The sequence below is a fragment of the Saccopteryx leptura genome, chromosome 7, assembly GCF_036850995.1.
Source record: "Saccopteryx leptura isolate mSacLep1 chromosome 7, mSacLep1_pri_phased_curated, whole genome shotgun sequence".
NCBI classification, from domain to species: Eukaryota; Metazoa; Chordata; class Mammalia; order Chiroptera; family Emballonuridae; genus Saccopteryx; species Saccopteryx leptura.
Window position 1 is genome coordinate 47,644,613 of NC_089509.1, and position 25,988 is coordinate 47,670,600.

Consider the following 25,988-nt stretch of genomic DNA (forward strand, 5'->3'; position numbering starts at 1 on the left):
AAGAGTTTCCCTTTTATTTGGTGCAGATTTCACATTTCTATTATTTTTTGTTGCTTTCCTGTGACCGGTCAAAAGTGCACCGTGACTTTACGGACACACTGTAATGTGTAAATTCAAATCCGTTCCTGTGTTCTTAAAATATCTATTTCTTTCTTAACCCTTTCCTATTGTACTTGATTAATATAAGATAGTCTTCCTTTTTTGTATTGAATTACTGTGCATTCTACTCAGATTCTTTCTCTCATCGTAGTTTTATATCTTATTAAAACAAAGATACATACACACTGTGATCTCTTTCCATCCTTCAGCTTAAAAGATTCTCTAAAAAACAGCTGTTTATATTTGAGCTTAATTATGTTTCACAGTTTAATTTTTGAAACTGAACAAATACATTTATCTCCTGATGTTGTAGATTGTATTTCCAGAAATCGGGGGCTTTGAGTAAGCTTATAAGCTTTATTTGGCACTAGAATTGATACCAAGCATTTTCTAGAGAAAAGTTAGACTTTCATATAATATGTAGAGTTTGTAGCTTTATTTCTTAAAAGAGGGTCTGAATGATTTCTGAAATATAAAAATTTCTACAAAAGACATCCTGCGAACTTCTTGTTTTTGTGCCTTTTTAAAAAAGTGCTCCTTGAAGGTGGGGAACTGGAGGAGTACTTGGAGCTACACTAAGTTTGCCAAACCACTTCCCTTGTAACTCTCAGTTTTCATATATCCATGGCATTTTGCTCCAACATGTTATATTTAATCTTAGAACAATTATAGATGTTTTTGGTATAAGTTGTATAAGATACATAATAATTTCATTTTAACTTTGGATAATTCACCCGGAAGGAGATACTTATGTCATCTTAAAAGTTAAAACCAAATAAGTAGCCTGACCTGTGGTGGTGCAGTGGATAAAGCATCGACCTGGAAATGCTGAGGTCGCCAGTTCAAAACCCTGGGCTTGCCTGGTCAAGGCACATATGGGAGTTGATGCTTCCAGCTCCTCCCCCCTTCTCTCTCTCTGTCTCTCTCTCCTCTCTCTCTCTCTCTCTCCTCTCTAAAAATGAATAAAATTTTTAAAAAAAATTAAAAAAAAAAAACCAAATAAGTAAGTAAGTAAATAAATAAATGGAATACACAATTCTGAGTACAATGAACCTGCTCTTCATTTTCCTTGTGTGGATTTTATATGTTGAGAAGTCACAGAGAAAGGGAATTCAGTGTGATGCAAGCACAGTGTGGCTGAATTATTTATTTATTTATTTATTTATTTATTTATTTATTTATTTATTACTATTATTATCATTTTCCCAATAGGAACTGGAAGTTAGAGACAATGAGCAGGTGTTTCCATGTTGGTTTGATGTTGATACCTTGTCTATTCTAGCTAGTGAACTTTTATGATTTGTGACTTACTGAAATGCCTTTTCATTTAAAAGTTTACTAATGTTTCTACAATCTGGAGTTGCATTTTTATGAATAATAAGTGGTCAATTTTTTTTACCCCTTGGAGCAAAATAAAACTTCACAGGTTTGTGAGGACAGGAGGGGCGGCAATTGGGCTTCTCTATGTGGCTCACACTGAAAGCCTATAATCTGGCAAAAGAGTGCCACAGTGCAGACTGCACCCTTAACCTGGCTTCACTCCCAGTGTGCCCAGTGCCCAGGACCTAACACGTAGTGTGTCTTCTTTATATATCTGTAAACTTTTTATTATGATAAAGTTAAGTGATAAGAATGGTAGATCATGTATGATATTTTTGTTTAAAACATTAACTACCATATATTGCCCATTAATTAAATTATGTGAAAAATCTGTTAAAAAGCTGAAATATGAGGTCATTCCATCAGTCGGGTAATTTTAATGAGCACCTGCTGTGCCTGAAGCAACTAATCCTCAATTGGGCCCTCAATGTCAAGTGCCAACTCTTCTGAGTTTTTATAGCATCTGGTTCAAGTGCTAGCTGTTGTTTTCAAATGATCTTACTCACTTTGCAAAAAAAAAAAATGAAGCTGTTGTACTGTTTTCTGCAATGTCCTCAAACTTTCATGCAATTGCATGCATAATTCTTCATTCTCTCTCGTCACAATGCCAGAGATTAATCCCCTTATATTTTTCTGAACTCCATCTTTTCCCAACTTCTCAGGAACCTCTCTCCTTTATGTCTTATACTGCTTTGGTCTCCTAATTTATTCCATCAGCATTTAACCATGCTAAAATGTTTGTCATCTTTCAAAAACAAAATTAAACCTTTATCTATCCATTTCCTCTCATCAGTGAGACCTATTGAAAATACTGTCTCTTTTTATTTCCCACCTATGCAGGCCTAAATTTACTTCCATCTGGTTTCCACTTCTTTTGTTTCACTGAAACAGTTGTGATAAAGCTAATGCTAACCCCTCCTGCTGAAGTTCATGGATTCAAAGCAAGCCTCACCTCACACTCTCCGTAGCACTTTACACATCCTCTCCTGCCTTGCCCTTCAGGACAACATACTGTTCCCCTTTGGTCTCCTTAACAGATTCATTTCTTTTTCTCTTTCCATTTCTCACGTTGGTGTTCCATACAGTTTTAGCGTAGGATAACTTTCCATTACCCTTGCCCATCCTCATTTCCCCCACTCTGTTGTCCCATATATTATACTTCCATGGCTGTAGTAACTATGTCATTAATGCCCACAAATAAATGACTTCTTGATCATCAACTTGAACCAGTCCTCCAACATTCAGATCCAAAACTATCCAGGACAGCTACACTTGGATATCCCATCAGTACCTCAAACTCAACATTCAAAACAAAATTCATCATCTCCCCTAAAATGTTCTCCTCCAATATGAGTCCCCTTTTCAATAAAAAAACATCAATATTATTCCACTGACCAAGCCAAATATTCAAGCAGCATCAATACCCCTTCGTATTTCTGAGTCACCAGTGTGAGGTAGCTATCATTATGAAACATTTCCTAACTCCAAAACCCAGATGAGCTTCTTGTTTATGTGCTTTCCATGCTCTATTTCCCCTGTCTTAATACTTTACCCCATTGTATTGTAACTGTCTACTCACGCATTTATATTCCCCACTGATCTATATTCTCCCTGAGGACAGGACCACATCTGACCCAGTATCAACTCATTTTAGTTTCTATTATCTAGAAGTGTCTGATTGAATGTGAGAAGTGCTTAATAAAGATCTGCTGAATAAAGATTTCTGGCACCAAATGCAATGGAAAATGGATGAAAAAAAGAACTACAAATAAATAGAAGCCACAGCATCTACTGTGAAATTCAACTCCAAAATTTGAGCATTTATTAAAGATACAGATTAACTAACATAATCTAGGATCTATTGAATTGAATTTTCTGGGAGAGCCTCAGAGTGTTTATAATAAAATAAAATCTCTGGAGAATTTCATTATTAAACAAGTTTGCAGAACTGTGGTCTAAAAAAGATGTATTCTATTTTGCAAGTTAGAAAACATAAATGCATATTATGTATATTAGTATTAGGTAAGGTAATAAAACTTTTTATGCCCTGCAGAAATTGGTGTCTGGAAAAAAAGAAGCTGACCTTGATTTTGTAGTCATGGAAAAATGGTAATTATATACATTTATGGTGATTTTCATTAAAACCAAAAGTTACAAATTTGAAAGTAGAACTTCATTAAGTTCTGAAGATTAAGATGAGTCAAATTGAGAAATACAATCTGTTATTCTTAAAAGTATTTCATTGTTAGACCTCAAGAGAAAAAAAAATTAAACCAAGTTCAAAATGACACTAAATTCACAGTCTCATTATTATAATGCCCGGTCTGTCCAAAGCTGCTGAATTGATTCTGTTTTCCTCATTACCTAATTTTCACCTACCCCTTGAGTCATTAAGCTGGCTGACAAACTAATCCCAAAGCAGTCTCCTGACTTGTCACCAAAGCTGTCCAGGGATGATTGCAGGCATGAGTGCTGAAGTCCTTCATTGTACCTAGTCACCATCACCTTCAGCCCTATAACATTGTTTAATAGTACATCAAAAGATAATGGAGAACCTGCCTGAGAGCTTCCGGGCAATTACACACTGGTATAACTCTGTGGAGAACAAAAGAGGTTATCTTTGATCTGCAAACTATTTTGAACCAATATCACAAATACGGAATAGACGAAGACTATCTTGGTAGCAGTTGAAAATGGAAAGAGGCTCCAAATTTCAGGGCTTTCAGACGTGGCAACAGTGTGACGTAGCTGTCAAATCAAAAAAGCTAGCATGATAGTCACCCTCTGCTTTGAACCGAAGTTATATCTGGATTTGAGATGTTACCAAAAAAAAAAAAAAAAAAAAAAAAAGGACTTCTTATTTGGGATAGAGGTTTTATTAAGTTTTCTTCCAATTCTGAGCTTCTGTGCTTTTTATAAAGCTGATTGGGGAAGACAGAATTAACCCCTCTGATAGAACTCATCTGCATTATGCCAAGTTCTTATTGCAAATAATTATTAAATTTCATATGCTCTGGTTTGACTCAAAGACTATCCAACTCTGTGTAATAATAAGCTATGTGATAACAAGATTCCATCACCCTTGCGCTTGTTGGTATGGGGAAAACTTTCTTGCCTCCTCTAGCGTAAGTGTCACCTAGACCTCAGGAGTTCTATAGACAGGACAATAGCATGCAAGAGAGAGTACCTTGATCAGTGTGGCCGTCATGAAGGGTGGAAATCGGGAGGCCTGGGCCTGTGCTCAACAGAAGAGAACAAAAATGTGGTTTGGTTTTGAAATAACACTTAGTTTTCAATGAGAACTGCTAGTAGTATTTGTAATTAGTATCAAGCGCAAGTACACCTAATCCTGCAGCTATTTTTCCCCATAGAGAAGTAAACATCACCCTTCTGGTTACATTTAAACAACACATGAGATCAGAGCACAGGCAAAGAGCAGATGTGAGAGAGGAGTTACTTGTGCACTTTTCCAAGAGAAGTGCTAATAGTTCAGGTCTAGTTACACAGATGAATCCCAGAAGGGGCAGTGATGTACGGCCTTCTGGGAAGACGTCCTGCTGTGGGGGTCAGTTTTAGCTGTATATTTATCATCAAGAAATCTTCACCAGTACCCGGATGGTATTTTCAATTTGGCATCTTGGTTCCATTTATTTTGATGGGTAGATTCCAGCATCTTTCTTTAAAGTAATTAATACATGAAGAAAGAAACTCCTGTAGGATATGTCGCCTGTTCAAATACGCTGTGGAAGGTCACATTCTGTAGGAAACAGACCCAGAAGGAGCTTTGTGGGCTAGAAGCTTATCTGGGGTGGTACGTGGGAGAGGGGAGGAAAGTTAAGGCTGCAAGAGTAGATGGGTTTAGTGCAGTCACCGTGGGGACCTCCGTCAACCCCAACCGGAGCTTTGGAGCTGGGTGGCCTGCGGAATTGTCTCACGTGGGATCTATGGGCTGGTTTTATATGGGACAATGGAGCAGTCATTGGTTGTAGCTTGGGTTGAAAGCAATTCCCAGGGAATGGGAGGGGGCTCGGCTCGGAGCTGTCAGCCACCAGAACTCTGAGCAGCTGGAGAAATGAACGATTCAGTCCTGAGTTGGGAGGTCTGGGTGGCACACCAGTGTCTACTATATATTCCAACATGGAATTCCGGTCCTCTGTGTAGAAACTAGCCATTTTAACAAGATCCACTAATCATTAAACACTGTCTAATCACTTATTCAAACTATCGAATAAAATAATACCCAGAAATATACTTTAAAAGATAAATTCGCTCAGGCTGTCAATGGGTTAAAAGCAATAAACATGGAGGCTTGGGGTAGAAGTACATTTGCTCTCCTTTAGAAGTTTGCTTCTGCCCATGTGGAAGGAGTATCATTAGAATAGCACTCTTGGACTGGGATATGCAGAGGGAGATGACCCATTTGGTGAGGTCCAGTAGACCAGGGTAAATAAGTGACTCCTGATTGTGCCTTGTTCCTCGCGTTTTTCTGCCTGCAGAAATATGTTTTTGATCTGTGCTCAGTGCTGTGTGACAGTGCCAGGCACAATGGGAGAAGCCAGTGGTCACCCAGTTGTACTCATATTTATGTGAGTAACTGTATTTCTGGGGTGCAATATTAGGAAGCTGCACATCTTAGCCACATTTTCCAACTGACCTTTACAGGTAAAAAAGCTACTATTTTGATTTCCTTCTTGATGCTCCAATCTAACTTGGGAGTAAGGAGAAGGAGAATTATTTGTTAGGATCCCTCAAAAACCAGCAGTTCTTGGTTGCGTGGAGTTTCAGAATTTTATAAAATTTCATTTCAGAGATTCTATTTTGTTCTGCTTTTCCTCAAAGTTATTAAAAGGAACAAGCACACATTATATTTTTGGTCAGGATGTAAGGAAATGAGACATGAATCTGTATTTCTTGACTTTAGTCAATCAGTATCTGCCCTATGAGATTTTCATGTGTATGCAGTTCCAGAAGTGACAACTAGCATATCTTTCTTTTGCCCAAACTACAAGACTAACGACTGACTGCCTTTGACACAAATGGCCTGAGGGTATGATCCTAGTGGCATCAATTGTCTAGAAGTCTTCCTTTGCATTGCTTTTGTTCTATCAGCATCATAGATGTGATTTCACCTATTTTAATCCTATTATCTGGGATTTACTCACCATCTCTCTCTTGGCTAGTTTGAAGTTACATAATAAGGCTTTACTCTTAATCCTAAAGGGAAAGATTTCAAGGTTTTTCTTATGATGGTGCAGTGACTCATTTTACTGGAGCTTCAAAAACACCAGACGATGTGATGCTTCCCACACAGTATATTTTTTGCTAAATGGGAAATTACCATACTGCCGAGCAAGAGTGAGTGTGGAAAAGTCAGGCAATTCAAGTTCTAGAAAGGACTCTTCCACCAACTTTTGACAAGTGCTTAGTCTTTGCTTCCTTATCTCTTCAGTAAGCACTCAGGCTTAAGCAAATATTAAAAAGACAAAGTGATGTAAAAAGTGTTTTCAAAAAGGGTTAAAGCATTGTACCAATGCAGAATGCATATAGATAGGACTGTATATCTGTAAGTATATATACCACTCTGATGTCTTTATCAGTAAATATATTAGCATGAGTTTTGGGTAGACTTTGCAAAGGGCAGCAATGCTCTGATATTTCTACCACTTATATTCATTTAGCAAGCATTGAATGTCTATTATGCATTAACCTTTCTTCTCAGACTTATGATTATAAAGATTAGAAGAAAGCAACTCCTGCCTTCAGAAGAGAAAGACAGACAATTCAGTACCCATTAGTTCAATGATACTACATGCCTGGCCTGTAATCTTTCAATCTATGTTGCATAAATACATGGTTTAGATTCAATAATGTTGCATATAATTTAAGAGGATACTTAATGTATACTTTTAAATACCATAATCACACATATGATCTTAAACAACCACTTCTGGACTTTTCAAAGATGCCATTGACCCAACATTATATGAAAGTGTTGTATCAAACTGAGCAGTTAGGGTAAAATGCTTATTCATCTCTACACAGTCAAATGAGCTGGGGCACCGGTTCTGGGGCCAGGTGGTTGTGGTGTGAGAAATGATTAGCCAAAAGCAGGCCCATAGTTCCCACTGAAATATTGGTCAGTTTGTTGATTTAAATTTACTTGTTTTTTATTTTAAATATTGTATTTGTTCCCGTTTTGTTTTTTTCCTTTAAAATAAGATATGTGCAGTGTACATAGGGATTTTTTCATAGTTGTTGTTGTTTTTTTTTATAGTCTGGCCCTCTAACGGTCTGAGAGACAGTGAACTGGCCCTCTATATAAAAAGTTTGGGGACCCCTGGCTTAAGCAAACTGAAAATGTTTCTTTTATTACCTATAATTTTTAAAGTATTTAAATGACTACTCATTATGTTTTCTAAATTTAGAAAAAGACATACTAGATGACCAAAGTTCCTTTTCCATCCTCAACTGGAACAACATTTCGAAGAGTGACTGGCCTCCGAGGGAAGGGCTCAGGCTTCTAGGCCACGGTTCTTCCCCCTGACTGTAAGAGTTTGACATTTCTCCAGGCAACCATTTTATCAGAGAACTCTCCCTTTTACGGTATCCCTCAAATCCTGCTGTGAGGGCTGGTAGATAGTGTTTGCATACATCATGGTGCTGTGGCACTATGATGGGTTAAAGTTTGGGATTTACAGTCAACAGACCCTTGCTCCTCTTCTGGCTGTAATGCTTAATAGCAGTGAGGATGTTCTGCAAGTTACTCTGTTTTCTCGACAGCAAAAAATAGCAATAATAATGTTTCCATGTCTTTTATTTTTCCCCATATGCATTAGATAAGACTTTCACAGATAACAAGTGCTTAATAATCGGTAGCTAAGGTGATGAGATGGTGGTGGCAAGGCTGAAGAAAGCGGCAGTGAAGTGGAAAAGCTTGTGTTAAGTACATTACCTACCATAGCAGACCAGCGCATAGTATTTGGAGTAGTCACTGAAACTCGCAGTGTAATATTGGCACCTTTCTTGCCTTAGATGGCAAGTAATACACTTCTTACTTGGAGGATAGCTTCCAATGCTAATTCTAGGAAAAAATAAAAATAAGTTCAAAGTTTGAGATTGTATTTATCAAAATGTACTACTCCCTATAAAATAACTAATTCATATGATATATTGACATCAAATCCACTCTATTTTCTGGTGCAGTGTCATTCACAGTGAAGGAGAAATTTTAGTATTTTGACCTACGTTGAATTTCAGGTTTTGCCCGACTAGGCACGAGCTTTGAGGGAGAAGCCCTCTGCGACTCCCTGTGGTGAGAGGCCTGTCTGACAGCTCAGGTGGACAGGAGGAATCACGCCTCACAGTCACTGATTGCCTACACTTTACAAAGTGGTTAGGAATGCGCAGTTCTTCCTCCTTCCACCTCCCCGTTTGTACTCCCACCAGAAGAACATACAAAGAGAATCTGGCAGTCTCACCAAGACATGAGCCCCTGTTCTTATCATAGAATGAGAAGCAGAGGCGGATTTAACGGGCGGACACACTGGGCACGTGCCCTGGGCTCCGGTTTCTGAAGGGCCTCACAAAACCCCAACTTTACACTTTTTTGTAATGTAAAGGGCCCAATATTTTCTTCTGCGCCTGGTGCCTCAACCAACCTTAATACTCCTCTGATGGGAAGGAGAAATTACTAAGACGCCAACTGGAAATAAGAAACCACAGTTTATATGCTTTCTGTGCCCTTCATTCCACCTGGCTGGAAATTTGGTCTCATGGAAGCTCTTCCTGGGAATGCTCCCTGGGCACATTTCTACACAAGCAACTGGTACCTACCATGCTGGGCCCACTTTCTCCTCAGCAGAGCCCTCTGCCTGGTTCCTCATATATAGGGTGATTGGCTTTAACAGACAGACTCCCAGACTGTATCAGAATTAGAATCTTATTGGAGTCAGACTAGGTGGTATTATGCCAGGATAGGGGCAAGGGCAGATACACCGTTAGGATGGTAAGGATACCTGTGACCTCTGCCGTGTTCCTTCTGCTACTGCCCCTGACCTGGCCTTGGGTGGAGGGTGACCAGAGACACTGCCAGCTACATCAAGGGATTCTCCCCAACAAATAAGGAGCTATGACCCAAGAGGGACTGGGGACTGTAGCAGAGTGAAAATGGCTTATTGCCTGAGTTATGGTTAATATTCATGTTCATACTTTGTTGTGATCTTGGGAATATTAGATAGGCTGCTAACAGGAAGGGGTCAAGGGCAGCATGCCCAAGTACAAATCCTGTCTTTAGCAACATCACCTGCCTCATAGAGTTGCCATGGGGGTTAAATAAAATTAATATGTAAAGCAGATTACAAGGTACCTGGCAAATAGTAGACTGCCAGTTTATAGTAACTGTTATTTTTATTTCCAAATCCAGAAGGGACTGTTGAGGTCCCCATTCCAATCACCACAGAAACCACTGGCTTAACTTTAATACAAAGTAGGACCAGAAATAAATTCCTCCCTATCATAATAGGCTTATGCCAAAGTAAATTATATTAAAAGAAATCACACATTATGGGAATAAATACAGTAGGTACTTAACAAATATGTGTAAGTGAATAAATGTCCTCAATATAAATTGAATTATTTAGTATTATGTTTAGTATTATGTTGAATTATTTAGTATTATGTTTATATCTGCACTAAAATTTCTCAGTTTTTCTTTTTGGAAACAAACATTTGATTTAGCTAAAGTTTGTAGGGTATATAACTTAATATTGATGTCATAAATAATATTCTTTGAATGTTTTGTCTTAATTCCTAAATTCTTTTTATTACATTTCAGGCTTTAAAAAATACTCTATATATCCTGATTACTATTACAGATTTCTGTTCAAATATTAACATATAAAAATACTAAAGTGGGCCCTGGCCTGTTGGCTCAGTGGTAGAGTACCGGCCTGGCGTGCAGAAGTCTCGGGTTCAATTCCCAGCCAGGGCACACAGGAGAAGCGCCCATCTGCTTCTCCACCCCTCCCCCTCTCCTTCCTCTCTGTCTCTCTCTTCCCCTCCCGCAGCCAAGGCTCCATTGGAGCAAAGTTGGCCCGGGCACTGAGGATGGCTCTATGGCCTCTGCCTCAGGCACTAGAATGGCTCTGGTTGCAACAGAGCAACACCCCAGATGGGCAGAGCATCACCCCCTGGTGGGCATGCTGGGTGGATCCTGGTCGGGCACATGCGGGAGTCTGTCTGACTGCCTCTTCATTTCCAACTTCAGAAAAATACAAAATAAATAAATAAATAAATAAATAAATAAATAAAAATTCTAAAGTGAATTGACATAAATTACCTATAGATATTTCTTCTTCCAGGGTAATCTTCAAATTCATTGCTGGAATAAAACCTGAAAATATATTTAGAAGTTATTAAATAAGTATCAATAACTAAATGTGATTAGATTATTGGTACTACTACTAATATATTAAACAACGCAGTCCAATATTCATTTAAACTACATTATTAATAAATAATAAATAAACTTAATTTATAAATTATAATAAACAAACTATTAATAAATAATTCATAAAACTACTAATAAGCGCTTATATACATAAATTACTATTTATAACTGAATTATGTGTGCTTACTCTGACTTTTAAATCATAGACTAAATTATGTAGAGTATGCTTTTTTATTATAGGTATATTATATATTATGTTCTCATTTATTTGCTATGAGCCAAAAAACATAAACTAAGATATTTGATTAATGCCACCCACTCCTTTTTCCATTATTAATAGTTTAACTGGTTTCTCTAGGCTATATTATTTAATTTTGTCTATGATTTTAAACACATTTTGAATTTATTTTAGAGATGCCCTGATAATAGATAAGTTTGCTCTAAATCAGGAAACTCATTCCCACACAAACATTGCACACAAAGGAGCATGTTAATTTACCCGAATGCAAAACAAGTCACAAGAGAACATTCTTGTTACTTAAGTGTCTGGGTCCCAGTTTTAACCTGTCTTAATATAGCCATAAAATGGGAAATCTAATTTAGCAGCATGATTTTTACTCTTCTCTGAGTTGATCTGAATATTCATCTGAATATTACAAAGTAACTTTTTTCTTTCTTCCTCCCTCCGTCCCTCCGTCCCTCCCTCCCTCCCTCCCTCCCTCCCTCCCTCCTTTCCTTCTTTCCTTCCTTCCTTCCTTCCTTCCTTCCTTCCTTCCTTCCTTCCTTCCTTCCTTCCTTCCTTCCTTCCCCTTCCTTCCTTCCTTCCTTCCTTCCTTCCTTCCTTCCTTCCTTCCTTCTTTTCTTCTTTCTTCCTTTCTTTCTTTTTTTTTTGGAAGAGCATAATAGGACATGAAAAGTTTAGACTAACCAAGATTTGGTTATAAAATTTTAATTCTCAGGACTATTCAGTAGTCCAGGTACTCCTCTGTTCTCATTGATAAAATTCTTGCTATTCCTAAATAAAAAGAAAAGGCAACAGAATACAAGTCACTCCTAGTATCAAATTTAGCTTCCGAAGCGGCGTCCTTCTACATGTCTTTACTAACTTCACATCTCTTACACTTGCCTTTCCCACATCATCTTAAATTATTTGCCAATAAACTGCTCAGATTTTGCAATTGTCTCCATCTCTGACAGTTGCAATGCATCGACTTCCCTCTCTTTTCCCTTCTCCCTCACAGCCACTAATTCACCAGTCCTATTTAGCTTTCATCTGTCTTTACTGACTATATACCTTTCCTTTCATTTATTTAACAAATGTTTCTTGAATTCCGGCTCTATGTCAGGCACTATGCAAGTGCCAAGGATGAAAAAAAAGATGACATACTTTTTCCCTCAAAGAGTCCATATTTAACTGCCACTATGTTCAGGTCGCTAGCACCTCAGGCCTGGATAATGACAGGAGCTGGGTCTTTCTGCCTTCAGATTTCCCCTACTGCCTTAAACATACTGTCAGAAATCTCCCATCTGTTTTTATCTTGTCACTTCTCTTATACTGGTGATTTTAATGGCTGTTCCATATAATGCCCAAACTCCTTTGCTGACTGTTCAAAGAATTTCATGAATCTGACAGGTTTCAATTAGTGAGATTGAACTAATTGTTCCCCTCTTTAGCTCTTAGAATTCCAGTTTATGACAGACAGATTACAAGAGAGTATCCTAATTTGAACTTAATTAGGAATCAGGGAAAGAACTATACATTCTTGATTAGAGAATGTTGACCACAAATGATTATTGTAAGGTGGTTTATTTAGACCACGCAGGATGGACTGAAAAGGAAAGAACTGAGAGGAAGAAGTCTCCTGTTGAGATTAACAATAAGAACATTAGATTTAATGTGTTCAAAGTTTGTATCCTAGCTCTGCTACTAAGTATGTGGCCTTGGCCAAGTTAAATTTCCAAGTGTTGGTTTCCCTATCTGTAGAAATGGGATAATCATTTATCCCATTTATGCCCTCAGTGGACTGTTTGCTCATTGTTTCAAGTGCTGAAGAGAAAAAAATTGTTAGAACCAGTTATCATTTTTTAAAGTTATACTTTTTATATAGTTATCTATCAAGTATAATAAGAGAAGTGACAACTGACTATATATTTTTTCCAAAGGAAAATTGTGTTGTCTAGTTATTAAAGAATGCAGTCTTAAGAAAACCTCTGCTGTCTGAACGAAACCAGAGAGTAAGTAACAAAAATGCTCTTAATTGAAAGAGGCGTTGCAGGATCATTTGTATGTCCATCAGTTTAATTAAACTTTGATTGGTGCAACATGCTTCATGCAATACTTACAGTGAATCCTGTGTTACTCTGAATATATTTATGGCCTCCCACTTGCCACTTGTAATTTGAATAGCGTTTTCCTATAAAAAGACAAACATTATGTTGTGTGAAGCTGAGAGTTATTTGAGCAACCTCAAGTGAATGATCTTTGAGGAGATGAATCTTGGAAGAAACGTACCACAGTGTCTTTGATATAGTGAATATGTTTGTAGCCATCCTTGTCGCTAAATATTTTGTAGTATGAAGTAAAATCATAGCTGAAAACTGGTGCTGAAACAAAGAACTGAAAAAGAAAAAAGGAAGAAAAAGATTATATTCAAAAGACAAACCAAATTAAAATTATAGATAAAAAAATATCAATGTATGTAGAAACCAGAACACCTTTCCTCCCTTACTTTCTGTCACTCACATCTGAAATTTCATTCTTTCAGATAGACAGCTTTTCTAGTGAGTCTAACAGGCAACTGCATACTCCAACTACTCTTTAATTGCTATTAAATATTCCTGAGTTTAAAATACTTAATTTGACTGAATTTCTGTGTCCTGAGATTATGTGCTTTGAAATAGAGTTAAAAGGATCACACTGCTCTGGACAAATAGCTTAGTTGGTTAGAGCATCATCCCAAAGCACAGATGTTGCCAGTTTGATTCCTGGTCAGGGCACATACAGGATGCAGGAACAGATTGATGTTCCTGTCCTCTTTCTCTCTCATTCTCCTTTCTTCTCTTTAAAATCAATAAAAAATAAGAAAAAAAAAAGACTCATACATCAATGTTGATATTTAACCAAATCAGTCTTTAAAATGTGGTATTTGACCAAAGTGTGACTCTTATGAAGGTTGATGCCCTTTTAATTCCTGATTTGTCTGATATCCAGAACTTAATGCCAATGATTCAATGAAGACATTTTAAAGATTAAAATATCATAGCCTGCTGGCCAGTTTTTAATGGTAGGGAGAAATTTGGGGACTTGATAAAAAAAATGCTACTTAGGACAAGCACGTAGGGCGTTTGCTCCTTGAGCTCAGGCTCCAGGAGCAGAGCAGACCTCATCAGCATCACTAACTTCTTCTTCCCAGGGACCCTGTTGAGAATTACTTAACGACCCTAAGATTTCCTTAACACTCAGTTCTAGTGTGCCCTGGAGCAGAGCCAGCCACATTTCAACATCCTCAGTGGTACAGATAACTACAATCCTGCCAATGTTCTCACACCCAATTTTAGCTGGCAATTTCTCCCATTAAAAATATAGACTCATCTCTTGTGTGTTCTGTCCAGGAATCAGACCCAGGATGTCCATATACTGGGCCAACGCTCTATCCACTGAGCCAACTGGCCGGGGCCAGGACTAATGCCTCTAAGTAAAATGGAGATACAAGAGTCCCAGAAATTTAGAAAAATTAATTTTCAGTTTTGTGGATGGAATTTCATTAGTGTATGTCTAACAAAAATCATTTTTTTATTTTAGAATGAAGTTATGCCTTCTTAGCAAACAATGATGTATTTATTTAGTAGTCACCACTTTATAATGCTTTCCTCTTCTCAGGGTAAAAGTAAAAAAACTGGCTCTACATTGTCTTAACTGCTAAAATGGAACCGGTGTCACAAAATATTTAAAGGTGCCAGAGTTAAAAAATATATATATTCTCTTTACATCTGCAGGTAGTTGAAGAACTTGTAAAAAGGTTTTGCTCTAGGTTAAAACTTAAAATTTCATTTTCATTGAAAAAAATTACAGGGCAGAGTGTTATGTTTTAAGATATTAGAATCAGGCAAACAAAAAGAATATTTTTGCTAAGCAAAGACTGTTATCTTTTCCAAAGACAGCTGCCTTGGATGAATGGGTAACTTGGGTAAGGTAAAGAGAGTGTGAAATATTTGCTCATTCACTCTGCCAGAGCTAGGTCCATAATGCCACCTGGACCCAAGATAATCGCAGATAACTAGGTGGTCCTCAGTTTTAACCAAGCCTCTTCACAGGTCCCTTTATCATGCTTAGATTTTCTGATAAATTACTCATCTCTCTGTGCAAAGCCATTTAAAATCTTTTACTTGGAAGGTAAGATTATTTACCACCAGATAATTTTTTGCCATGGTTGGCAAATGACCTGAGGTTCTACTTTACTAAAGGCTGAGTCCACATTCAGTCAAAGCACAGATTTTCAAGTGTCAAGTAGAAAATTTGTTTTTTCCAACCAAGGGATTTTGCCAAAAGCCTAAAGAAGGTGTAGTGTGTTGCTTAGTTATTTTGAAATAATTTAAATGTGGCTTTGCAATCTAAGCATTATGGCTTAGTGTTTGTTCTCCAAAATTTAGTGATTAGATACCAGATTCATTAACTGAATCATCCTTTCTGTCTGTTCTCTACAGAGTAAAAAGATTGATTTAGACTCATTTTGTTGTTACTTTTCTGATCTAACACTGAAAAAGTTCTTCCATTTTCTCCGAGTTAAGACTCTGTCTCATGTTGGAGGAAAGACAGTCAAAGGTAAAGTTCTCAAGAAACTATTTGCTAGTTTTGTGCCTGCAACTAAACAGTTCAATCCCTTTCAGCAAATCATTTAATCTTACTTTTCTAATTCATAGATAATCTACAACGGTCTTTTTTCAGCTTAATCTCTGACAAATTCTAAAGGAAGAATGACTCTAAAATTGTTCTTTAAATTCATATTAATATGACTAGCCTATACACTTTGTCCACAAACCTCATAAATATTTCCTGAAGAAATGTCAGAAAGATATATTTCTGGGTAATTTTATTAAATCACTGGTTTGATCATCGGTCAAAGGAAGCTAGCTATACAGCACACTATGGCAAATGAGTTATTATATAAAGTTGTGTCCTGACTTTTTCAAAAGACATATCCAAATTTATAAAATCTAATGAATGACCCCGTCAAAGCAGTTGCCTTGAGAGAGTATAGTTTTACTCTCAAAAACTATCATTGCAAAGATATTTTGACAATCTCTCTTCTGGTATTTATAAAATTTACTAACTGTTGGATAAATGTTAAGAGATTGAGATTAGAAAATAAGAAAGACAGTGTTTCCTTATAGAATTCTAGAGCTACTGATATTAAAATGATCTAGCACAAAATCATATGCTGCAGGTAATTTATTCACTAGATTTATTTTGACATGACTTTGATTTAATGTAGGGACCTCTTCTTCCTTCCAAGGGCACACATGTTCCTCCATTGAGGGTATATAAAACATTGTTCTATTACACTGAGTGAAATAAGTAACTCAGAAGAAGCTAAGAACTGTATGATTTCACACATAGGTGGGACATAAAACTGAGACTCATGGACACAGATTAAAGTGAATTGGTTACCAGAGGATGGGTGACGTGGAAAAGGGAATGGAGGAGGTGGGGAGGGGAGGTTGAAAAGAGAGACAAACATAAATTGACAGAAAATTACTTGACTTTGGGTGATGGGTAGACAACATAATCAACAGTTCAAATGCTATAGAAATGTTTACCTGAAACCTATGTGCTGTTTATTGATCAATGTCACCCTGTTGAAATTAATTTTCTACAAAAAGAAACAAAACAGTGTTCTACAGCTTTAGATGACAATTTATTTATTTGTTTGTTTGTTTGTTTACCCATTCATCTAGCTAATGTTTGCTGAGATTGCAAGGCTGGTGATATACATATTGCAAAATTGGTAAGATACAGTTGCTGACCTCAATAGGCATACAAATAAGAGATGTCAAAAGATGCACTTTAAGATGTTTCAGCCTGGAGTGTGGATATCCCAGTAGAGTACACAGGAGAAGTGCCCATCTGCTTCTCCACCCTTCCTTTCCCTTCACTTCTCTCTCTTTCTTTCTCTCTCTCTCTCTCTCTCTCTCTCTCTCCCCCCCCGCCCCCATGCTGTCATGGCTCAGGGTGCTGAGGATGGCTCCATGGCCTCTGCTTCAGGCACTAAAAAGAGCTTGGTTGCTGAGCAATGGCGCAACACCCCAGATGGACAGAGCATTGACCCCTAGTGGGTTTGCTGGGTGGATCCTGGTCAAGGCACAAGTGGGAGTCTGTCTCTCTGCTTCACTTCCTCTCACTGAATTAAAAAAAAAGTTTCTGAATGTTTTGAATGCTAACAGCATTTTCATAATAAATGTATATGGATTCAAAATCATATCTTTGAGAAGGTTGTCAGCATCATTGTTTATCTATTTGTAAAATCATATCATTCATGTTATTTTATAGTAACTTTAGTTATATTATCAGAGAATGCAAAAGAAGTTTCAAGTCTTCTTCCTTCCCCTCATTCTTTACTAAAAATTTTTATAATGGAAGTGAATTCATACATGAACTTTTTCCTTTTCTCAAGTTTTCCAGCAAAACTAGGAATTACCTTTCTGAAATGTGAGCGTCTGATTGACTAAGACTCCAAAAATTTTAGAAAATCTTGTTCTTTCATTGAATTCTCCTAATTTTTCTTGTGTTATGTGCTACAATGACAATTCAAATAGGACTTTGCTGTTAATATTTTCTGAACTATATTTATCCTTGATAGCTTATTATTTTAGAATATATCTTATTATGGTTACTATATATAATTAATAAAGTAATAACTATTCTTTAGCTAACGAATAAAACTGAAGACTGAATAAAACTGTAAACATACACAAGCTAAAATCACTGAATCCAGAAAAGTAAACAACAGAGTTTTAATATCTGAAGATTTTTATTTTATGATTTACCTTCTCCCTAGCCATTTTAACTCTAAAATATTACAAGATTTATATATTATCTTAGAATTGACTTCTGAATTCTTTATTGTTGTGTTATGGGTTAAAACATTAAAGCAAGTCATAAGAGTTTCCTCTTTCTTTGAATGTGTCCAAATATCAGAGAAATAGCCTTTTTTTTGAAAACCCTAAGGTTAGTTGAATTCAGTTATATGTTTGTGTTAAGTGGCAGCAACCATGCAACATTCACTTATTCTGTCTTACTTTGTATTTTTTATATAGGATGTAAGATACAATTGATATTTTCTAAAACTGAATTTTTTACACTAAAATCCCTATAATTCACTGAATAAACTTATTCAAAAAGTTCAGATATAAGTAATCACAAACCATAACAAAACACACATTTTTCAATTTGCTACCACTTTACTTAAAAACTAGGATGAATGTATGTATATATGTTTATATATATATGAATTCATTTATTAATTTCAGTTTATAATAAAATTTAATAAATTAGATTGTCTCTAAATAATGAATGATACCCAATGTATTTATTTTTCTTGAATTCAAATTGCTAATGATTATTAAGATAATTTTAAGCAGATCAGGGTTTATGCTCTTTTTTTAAAAATCATATTTATTTTATTTGTTTAAGAAGCAATATTAACCATGAATATTGAGAGCCAGTTGAAAAGCTAAGGTCGGAACATAGGAATGATTTATTCTCAATAGAATTCTAAATATATCATATATAGACATTAAAATTGTCTAGCATAAAATTGCTGAAGGGATCACTACATTTGTGTTTTTTGCCTTGATATTATTTTCTACTTAAACAAATAGTGCCAGTTTGAATACATTTCAAATAGTTCTTTGATAGCTGAGAATCTGTCAAGTTTCATTCAAATATAAAGAAAAGATAGCAAACTCATACTCCACCAGCCCATCCAGTTCTGCTTTCTTCTATATGTTCCTGGGTCTAAAAGAAAAAAAAGATTGCATCAATCATAGTATTAGAAAGACAATAAGACAGTTTTTCTTAAGTATAATGTGGACATTTGAACCAGATAAGCTGTTTCATCAGAGTATACTAATACTAGTCAACTCACTTCAAACTTGAGTTTAAGGTGACTGTATTCAAAATCTTAAACAGCAGCCCTATCACATGCACATGGATAATTTAAAGGCTGGATTTTATTGTAAATCTTTCATAATTCTGGGTAAACTTTCTGTGACACAGTGACTGGAATTATCACAGCATCAGTGAAAGTCAAGCACAATCCCAGCATTTGGTATCATACAGGTAATAAGGCATTTCACAGGAGAGTTTAGGTTAAGTTTATTTCTTTTCTTAATCTTATGAAGTAGCTAGGAATCTTAAAATTTGCAATGAATCTTACTTTAGTGTATGTTTTAGCAAAATACTCTCAATCATTTATTGAATAAATATTTACTAATCTGAAAAAAAAGGAATAGGCTTTTTTTACACAAATAATTAAAGAAATAACTTTCCAGGCAGAATAAACAGCATAGACACCAGGCCAGCTTAGTAAACTATGGGTGGTTCAGGATGTTGAATGAAGTTGACCATGGGAAAGGAAAGACAATGAAAGATCCAGAGATTTAGGCAAGATCTCAGAGGAACTTTTATGCTACCCTAAAAAGTTTAAATTTCTTCTGTAGGTAAATCTTTTAAAAATTTTCAAAATTTCAATTGATAAACAGAACTGTGGTCTGATCAGGTGGTGGCACAGTGGATAGATTATCGGTCTGGAATGCTGAAGACCCAGGTTCAAAACCCCAAGGTCACTGGCTTGAGCACAGGCTCATCCTGTCTGAGTGCAGGCTCATCAGCTTGAGTGCAGGGTCACCAACTTTGGCATGGGATCATAGTCACGACCCCATGGTCACTGGCTTGAGTCCAAGGTCACTGGTATGAGCAAAGGGTCCCTGTCTCAACTGGAGTCCCCCAATCAAGACACATATAAGAAAGCAATCAATGAACAACTAAGGTGCCGCAAGAAAGAATTGATGCTTCTCATCTCCCCTCCTGTCTGTCTGTCCTTGTCTGTCTATCTCTCACAGAACAAACTAACAAACAAACAAAAAACAGAATTGTGAACATGATACAGAAAACAGTTTAGAAGTGGGTAAGATAAAAGGAGGCAGAGAGACTGGTTGAGAGGCTATTGTAAGGTTTGAAAAAAGATGATAAAGACCCAAATCTAGGTAGTGGTAGTGAGGATGGAACAGAGAAGATGTAGCCAGAGATATTTAAAAGTTCAAATTCTCACAATGAATTTAACAAGAAAGTGTTCATCAAAACCTCTAATACAGATTAAATTACCTAAAGAGAGTAAGTAGAGAGTTGTGACAAAGACTGTAAAATAATTAACAACTATTTTTTCTTTTTGTCAGGACTATAGCAAGGCTACATTTTCCAGGCCCCCTTCCAGTTGAATGCGGTCAAGTGATAAGTTCTAACCAATGGTGTGAAAGCAAAAGTGACTCATGCTACTTCTAGACCCAATCTGTAAAAACCTCTCATGCACAGTTCTCTATTCTTTTATTTCCATCCCCAGATGGATAAGATGGTCAGTTTTAAATAACCTGGGATAGCCTTGGAAGTCACTGTATGAAGATAGCAGAAATGCCATCAACCTGAGTTCCTTAATGGCTACATGGAGAAGAGCACCCCACCCTCTCCCCTTAACAGTTCTCACTTACCTAGACTATTATATGGGTACATAAATGTGCAAAAAATTCTACTCTATTAATTCACTAAATTTCTGGAGGTATTTTGTTGTTAATATAACAGCCTACCTTACAAATATGTTAATTTGGAGAATAAGATTTCTAGAGAAGTCATTAGAAGAGCTGGAAAGAAAAAGAACTGTCAGTGAAGTAGAAAGACAACCATGAGAGAAGTACTGTCTTAAAATGCAAAAGAATAATAAATTTTATAAACATAGTTTAGATTTTCTCTTATAGGGATAGGCCAGTGCCTCAGAGAGAAGACTTGGAAAAATAGTGAAACATTTTGATTCATTACTGTTAACCATAAAGATAAGATTAACTTTAATCCCATTTTCAGAGAAGGAAGAATAATATGAAAGATATTTCTTCCACAAATTATAAATTTCTTAATAAATCTCATTAATATAATTCTATTACAAGTAATTATTGCCAGATTTTTTCTCTTCTTTGTTTTGCATATGACTTCTGACTTGAGTAAAATCTTGCCAGGTTACTTAATCTTAAATGTTATTTTTTCTCAAAACACTCACAAACATACATACGTATCAATCATGAATTTGGTTGCTGGAAAATTCAATATTCTGTTGTTCTTAAATCTAAAAATGTATTCTATGTATATATCAGATTATTTTTTTAATTTTTTATTTATTCATTTTAGAGAGGAGAGGGAGAGACAGAGAAGAGAGACAGAGAGAGAGAAGGGGGGGAGGAGCTGGAAGTAGCAACTCCCATATGTGCCTTGACCAGGCAAGCCCAGGGTTTCGAACCGGCGACCTCAGCATTTCCAGGTCGACGCTTTATCCACTGCGCCACCACAGGTCAGGCTATATCAGATTATTTTGAAAAAGAGGTTGTTCTGAAATCTTAAGGTTGTTTAAATCTGGATGCTAAATATAATCACTGTTTTTGCCATAAACTATAGTTTATATTCCAGGGAATTCCACATCTTATCGAACGAGCATCTATATGTTCTATCAGTCTGGATTAAAGTTGTCTCAGATTTTTATAGGAATTCAGTTTCCAAAGCAGTCATAGTTTTTAAATGCCTAGTTTTAAGAGCTGAAACTATCTAACTGACCAATTTTATACTTTTAAACTAACAAAATTACAACAGCAATCTCTAACACCCAGACTCAATGAAAATATTAAAACTGACTGGTTAGACCAATGGTTTCTAAGCAACTGGCACAATCAGGTTTATTCTCTCTCCTTTTCCCCCCCTATGATACTGCATTAAGACCAACATCTTTCTGCTTTGTATATCAAAATATAAATAAGATAAAAATAAACTTCTAGCATATTTCATCAAAATTAGTCAGGCTTGTTACAGACACAGTAGTGATTTAAAAAATATATTTTTAGCCTGAATAACTTGACTATTATAGTCCTGATATATTTCCAAACAGATTCACATGACTTTTTTCTTGCAAAACATGATGTCCCAATTTCTAGATAGAATTCAGTGATTTACTTTGATTGCTCTGAGCTATTTTTCCTACTTTATAAAATTGGTTTATCCTATATTTGGTTAATGAAACATTTCTTTATAATTAGAAATCTCATGAAATGTACTCATCAAATAGCCTATTTAAAGAAAACATTTTGTATTTCTTAGTTTCTAATGTGAGTACTTATGAACAAGCTAATTTTAAAGCTTTTAGATTGGTGGCGTAGTTTTCTGACTCATTAATTCAACATATTATATTTTGATTTGAGCAATAGAAACAATTAAAACTCAACAATAAGTCTGCGCCTAGTTTTCAAGTTTTTTTCTCCCTAAAATTAGCACAGGATGAAGCACTGTCCTAAAAATCACATTGCAGGATACTTCGCCTAATATTTGATCTCATACTCTTAGTTATCTACTTTTGATTTTAAAATGGGAATACCTGGCTTTTTTTTATATTACCCATTTCCTTCAGAATTTTGTTTAACAGTCTTGGCATTGAATAAAATGTGCCACCATTTGTATATTATGTCGGTTCTTCTGAATAGAACACATCTATTCCCCTAATAGACCAGCTTATCTACAAATAGAGAGTGGGTTGTTGTTGTTGTTTTTGTTTATTTGGTTTTTGTTTTGTCTTATTTACAAAGCAACCAGAAGTTGAATGCAGTAATTCTGGCTTTATAATATAAATGTTAGCTCTAAATAAGTCCCCACTCTTAAATTTTTATTTTCAGAACGACACCTTTGTGGTTTTAACATAACCTACCTTTGGACAATCCCATGCCTGCCAGTCTTCCCTGAAATCACATATAGACAAGACTGAAACATTCTGAATTCTTTTTAGCCACTGCAAACAGATTCGTTCATCAGTAACCCACGTGAGCCAACTGAAATAATAATCACTACAAATAAATCAAAACAGACAGTCACAATCACAAACCAATATCACATTAAAAGGATTTCTTAGTTTTCTAAGACATATTCTATTATTTTAAAATATGTATTCCATATATAAGGAAGGCAAAACTTTTCTTTCTCTGCAGAATAAGTTTAAATATACCTGCTGCCCTTTAAAGAATACCTATAAAAGAGTTTGTTCATCTAATGGAATTACTTTATATTTGTTTTCTCCCCATTTTGGATTTTTACATTTTAGAACAGAATTTGAGACATAAAGCCAAAATTACTGATCAATGTACAGGAGAAAAAACATTAATTATTTTGGCTAAGTAAACTCAATCTTTCATTTCTTAATTTGTTGAAAGAGAACCAAGCGTGGTAAAAGGTCATCTTTCTCTCCAGACAGATTTGTGTTGGAAGCTGAATTTCAGATAACCATGGTTTGGGGCTGAAATTTGGGTTAGTATAATAATCAGAGATGCTGCACACAACACAACTCAGATAGTGCTTGGCATATAGAGAGAATGTCAATGAATGGCAACAGTGATTACTTGGCTCTGAGGATAAACTTGTAGATAGAAAACATCAATGTAAATAAACCATAGAATTTTGTATATTGATGTAAATCACAGAGCTAGAATGGGTATCTGGCTCAGATTCTGGCTTTATTTCCTACTAGTTATACTACTTAAGGCTTGCTACTTAACATATCTGTGCCTCTCTTTCTATGCAAAATAAAAATGATAATATTATTACCAATTTTAAAGGTTACTGAAAAGATTTGCTGAGATTGCTTAAAGTGCTTAAGAACTATGCCTGCTACACAATAATGAAAAATGTTAGCTATTACTACTATTTTGTTAGTATTTTACAGATGGTCAAATAAGCCTCTTGACTCCATGAATAGCGCTCTTTCTGTCATTTCCTTTGTAACCTAAGGAGAATGACACACACAAAAAAGATGTAGTCAAGTTTTCATTAACTAGGTTATTGTGATGAATAATGAATAATTCAAAAAATTAAAAACTTTTTTTTTTTTTTTTTGTATTTTTCCGAAGTTAGGAGCGGGGAAGGAGTCAGACAGACTCCCGCATGCGTCCGACCGGAATCCACCCAGCATGCCCACCACGGGGCGTTGCTTTGCCCATCTGGGGCGTTGCTCTGTTGTTGCCAGAGCTATTCTAGCACCTGAGGTGGAGGCCATGGAACCATCCTCAGCACCCGGGCCAATTTTGCTCCAATGGAGCCTTGGCTGCAGGAGGATAAGAGAGAGATAGAGAGGAAGGAGAGGGGGAAGGGTGGAGAAGCAGATGGGCGCTTCTCCTCTGTGCTCTGACCAGGAATCGAACCCAGGACTTCCACACGCTGGGCCAAGGCTCTACCGCTGAGCCAACCAGCCAGGGATAAAAAAAAATTAAAGACATTTTTGATTATTTAAAAGTAGATTCACCTTGGAAAGACCCAGCAAAGGTGTATGATGAGGCTCTTTTCCATTTTAGTGAAACTTTTGGTCATGTTATATGGCTGACTTGTCTTCATGAGGCAGGAGGAGAGAAGCCAGGCCATGGTCTGTTAGGGTTTGAGAAGTAATAAAGAGGCCCACCAGTCAGGGGCTGGCGACCCCATCCCTTTAACTACTTCAACTAGAATGACCACAGAAGACTGATGGAGGGCTGGAAGGTTGTTGTAATCAGAACTAATCAGACTCAGATCTATATAGGGCACTATGCTGGGGAAGTGAGGATGCTTCATGTCCCTTTCTCCCTGTCCCCAAATAATTAATTCTACAACCAGTGATTGTACATAGACTGCATCCAAGTTAAAAATGTTAAGATTTGGAGAAGGTTGATTTGTCATCTCTTGTTTACCATGAACAGATGATAGGCATGACCTACAAACACTGGGTTGGAAAAAAAGTAGGCCAGACTTGAAAGAAGCCAGGTTGAAGATATATATAAATTTTACTATCTGCCTAATGGTCTCAAGTTAATAATCATACATCTAAACACAAGCTGTTCACTGTGGTCATTTTTATACATGTAAAAGGGGCTAATATTTTAAAACAAATTTAAGAAACTCATTTGTGATTTTACTTTTTGACTGTAACTTTGCATTCTAACTTTATTTATCGTTGCTTATAGTATATGTACTTATCATTAACGAACGAGAAAAGCGGTATAAACACTGATTAAGAAATTTGTGTTAAAATTCACTTCTGAAGGTGCAAAGCATCTGAGATTAATATACCTTGAGGCTATCATTGCAGGAACTGGCACCTCTACGGGGCCCGCATATTCAGCGTAAGTGATATCAATAATAAATATCCGAACAACAGGATTCTTAGCTCCAGCCTGCCAAGAAAATGGAGATAGATAAGTTCATAAAATTTTAATTATCACTAATATTTGAAAGACACTTTAAGAATTTAGCACATTTCTTTCCTTCTTATTTTAATTTATTGATTTTAGAGAGAGAAAGGAAGGGGGGGATAGAGAGAGAGATCGATTTGTTGTTCCACTTATTTATTCACTTATGTGTTGTGCCCTGACCAGGAATTGGGATGACGCCCTAACCAATCGAGTTACCTGGCCAGAGCCCTTTAGTCATATTTTTATAAGCTATAAATATTACATATATACTATTGAAAACATTCTAATTATAACATTGCCAAGGATTTTATTTTAGTTTTTCTTTCTGGGCATTTACAAATATTGTGTTAACCAGAATGAAAGCATATTTTAAGAGATTAATGAGGGAGTTTTGATTCATGGAAAAAATATTTTGGATATAAAAATGCAGTTCTGTAATTGATATTTTCTTTTCTGACCTTGAAAACATATAACTTCCATTATTTATTATTATTGTTGTTGTTACCATTTCTCCCTGTCCTAGAGAGAGTGCAGAGGTAGGTTGATGTTG

The 25,988-nt window shown here is 36.1% G+C and overlaps 1 protein-coding gene across 1 annotated transcript in view; it reads right to left on the reverse strand.

The window, feature by feature from the left end:
* FAP (fibroblast activation protein alpha) overlaps nt 1-25,988 on the reverse strand; it is a 75,229-nt gene that overhangs the window by 20,290 nt on the left and 28,951 nt on the right. The window contains exons 10-17 of the mRNA XM_066345072.1: nt 25,317-25,420; nt 22,936-23,071; nt 18,897-18,941; nt 13,440-13,544; nt 13,271-13,341; nt 10,817-10,870; nt 8,436-8,560; nt 4,667-4,714 (exon numbers count right to left, since the gene is read on the reverse strand). Coding sequence (XP_066201169.1) covers nt 4,667-4,714; nt 8,436-8,560; nt 10,817-10,870; nt 13,271-13,341; nt 13,440-13,544; nt 18,897-18,941; nt 22,936-23,071; nt 25,317-25,420 — 688 coding nt within the window. The remainder of the gene's footprint in view (nt 1-4,666; nt 4,715-8,435; nt 8,561-10,816; nt 10,871-13,270; nt 13,342-13,439; nt 13,545-18,896; nt 18,942-22,935; nt 23,072-25,316; nt 25,421-25,988) is intronic.